This window comes from Sinocyclocheilus rhinocerous, unplaced genomic scaffold (genome assembly GCF_001515625.1).
Source record: "Sinocyclocheilus rhinocerous isolate Xijiao unplaced genomic scaffold, SAMN03320098_v1.1 scaffold2743, whole genome shotgun sequence".
Taxonomy (NCBI): domain Eukaryota; kingdom Metazoa; phylum Chordata; class Actinopteri; order Cypriniformes; family Cyprinidae; genus Sinocyclocheilus; species Sinocyclocheilus rhinocerous.
Window position 1 is genome coordinate 363,451 of NW_015663513.1, and position 1,946 is coordinate 365,396.

General features: G+C 29.9%; 1 protein-coding gene across 1 annotated transcript in view; it reads right to left on the reverse strand.

The window, feature by feature from the left end:
* The window catches only part of fcf1 (FCF1 rRNA-processing protein), a 23,585-nt gene that overhangs the window by 19,448 nt on the left and 2,191 nt on the right, over positions 1 to 1,946 (reverse strand). The window contains exon 3 of the mRNA XM_016539311.1: positions 1,813 to 1,884. Within this exon, the coding sequence (XP_016394797.1) occupies positions 1,813 to 1,884 (72 nt within the window). The remainder of the gene's footprint in view (positions 1 to 1,812; positions 1,885 to 1,946) is intronic.

Below are 1,946 nucleotides of genomic sequence, written 5' to 3' on the forward strand. Positions count from 1 at the left end.
AGAGAGGGAGAGAAAATCCAATGAGTTTGGAATGTTGTGAAGGTGAGTAAATGATGACAGAATTATCATTGTGGGGTGAAATACTGCTTTAGAATATTTATATGATAAATAATTAATGGTACATTTTGACAAGTATGGATAAAAAAAAAAAAAAAAGACCATTTGTCTGCAAATATCTTGTTTTATTAAAAATTTGTGTCATGTCTAATTTGAAGTCTATCCAAAAAGAGTAAGGGCATTAGAAGAACAGGTGTTCCAATTGAAAATTTGGAAAATGTACATTTGTCATAAATTGTTTGGATATATCTAGTGATCTAGCTGCATTACTGGACAGTAGTGTTGTCACAGTACCAGAATTTCAGTAGATGAAACTAATACAGTAAATTTAGGTACTATAGCAAAACTATTGTGACTATTTTACAATCATTTTTTAATTAAACTTTTTTAAATTAAAAAAATTACATATTTTAATTGTTTAATTAAAAAAATAAATATAATGAGTCAATTATTAATGGTATTAAGTAGTAAACAATGTTAAAACATTAGCATGGAGCCTTAAAATATTGTTCAATTATGTAAACATTGCATTAAAAAGATCAACACATAATGCACAGTTCTATTTTGATAGATATTTTTCCTTCACTCTCGAAACTTTGCAGTGTGTAAACTGCAGCATGAAAAATTATATTTTTAGTCAAATTATAAATGGGTTAGCCTACATAGAGAATCCAAGCAAAGAGCACTCCCTTTATAATCAATGAAGCTAATATCACTTCAGTTCACCCGCTATAGACTTTCCCCCTTTTTCAGTGGCACTTGTTTCTGAAGTATTTTTTGCAATTCATTTTTTTCCATAGGGATTTTTAAAAAAGTATTTTTTAAAGCTCTTTAAGCCATGAACCAAGACAAACAGCCTCAAGGTGAAACACAACATTACAAACTTTTATTTGAAGCAAAAAAGTATAGTATATGAAAATCTGACAAAAAGACATGTACAAGACTGTTGGCCTATATCTAACGGTTTTGGTGAAAGAAAAAAAACTCCCACGAAGTATTGTGAATGACAATCGAATTAAAAACGATGGAGAAATATAAAATTATTCAGAGCTCATTGTTCGCTGTGACTCAAACTGAAATTTTTGATGCTCTTCACCGAGTGCTCACACAAATACAGTAAAGACTAAAAGCTGCTGCCTATTAGCGGGTACTGGATCGATCCACTACTCTCTATTACAGATTTTGCATAAAGACTGGTATGGTTACATTTTTAAAATTTAAGTATCGACTTGGTACTGAAGTACGGGTACTTTTGGCAAAACTACTGGACAGTATATAAAAATAAATTTTAAGTTTAATTTTATTTGATTTGAAATAATATTTGTATGGTACAGCTAAATACAAATTTTAAATTAAGTTTAAACTATTTTGTTTTACATGTGGGGATTGAATTTACCGTGACATCAGTATACTCAAAATTCTTTATTAAATGGAACATGGAGAGGCCACTACTTAGAGCTTTGAAGTTCTGTATGGATGTATTATTTTTGTTAATACGTGAAGTTCTGATTAAGGTTTATGTGCCTCTGGGAATCATTGATTAACTTTTTAAAGTCCCATATCCAAACTTTTCACTAAAAGCATTCTATTTTTGGAGAAAATATTAGAATAGATATAATCAAACTGTATACTGTGAGTCAATGTTGATATATCATGCCATTCAAATAAGCATATTGCAATTTCTGCAAAATAATCAGCATGCATCAATAGATGCAAAGTAACACACACAATCAGAAATATAGAATTCAAACTTACACTTCTTGTTCTTTAATGACTGAGGGATCTTCTTTCTTCTTCTTTTGTGTTTTTGCCCTGTCCTGTTCTTTTCTGGAAAAAAAGAATGGAAAAAGTTATGAGCAAGGTTATGAGATGCTAGTTTTTTTAACCCT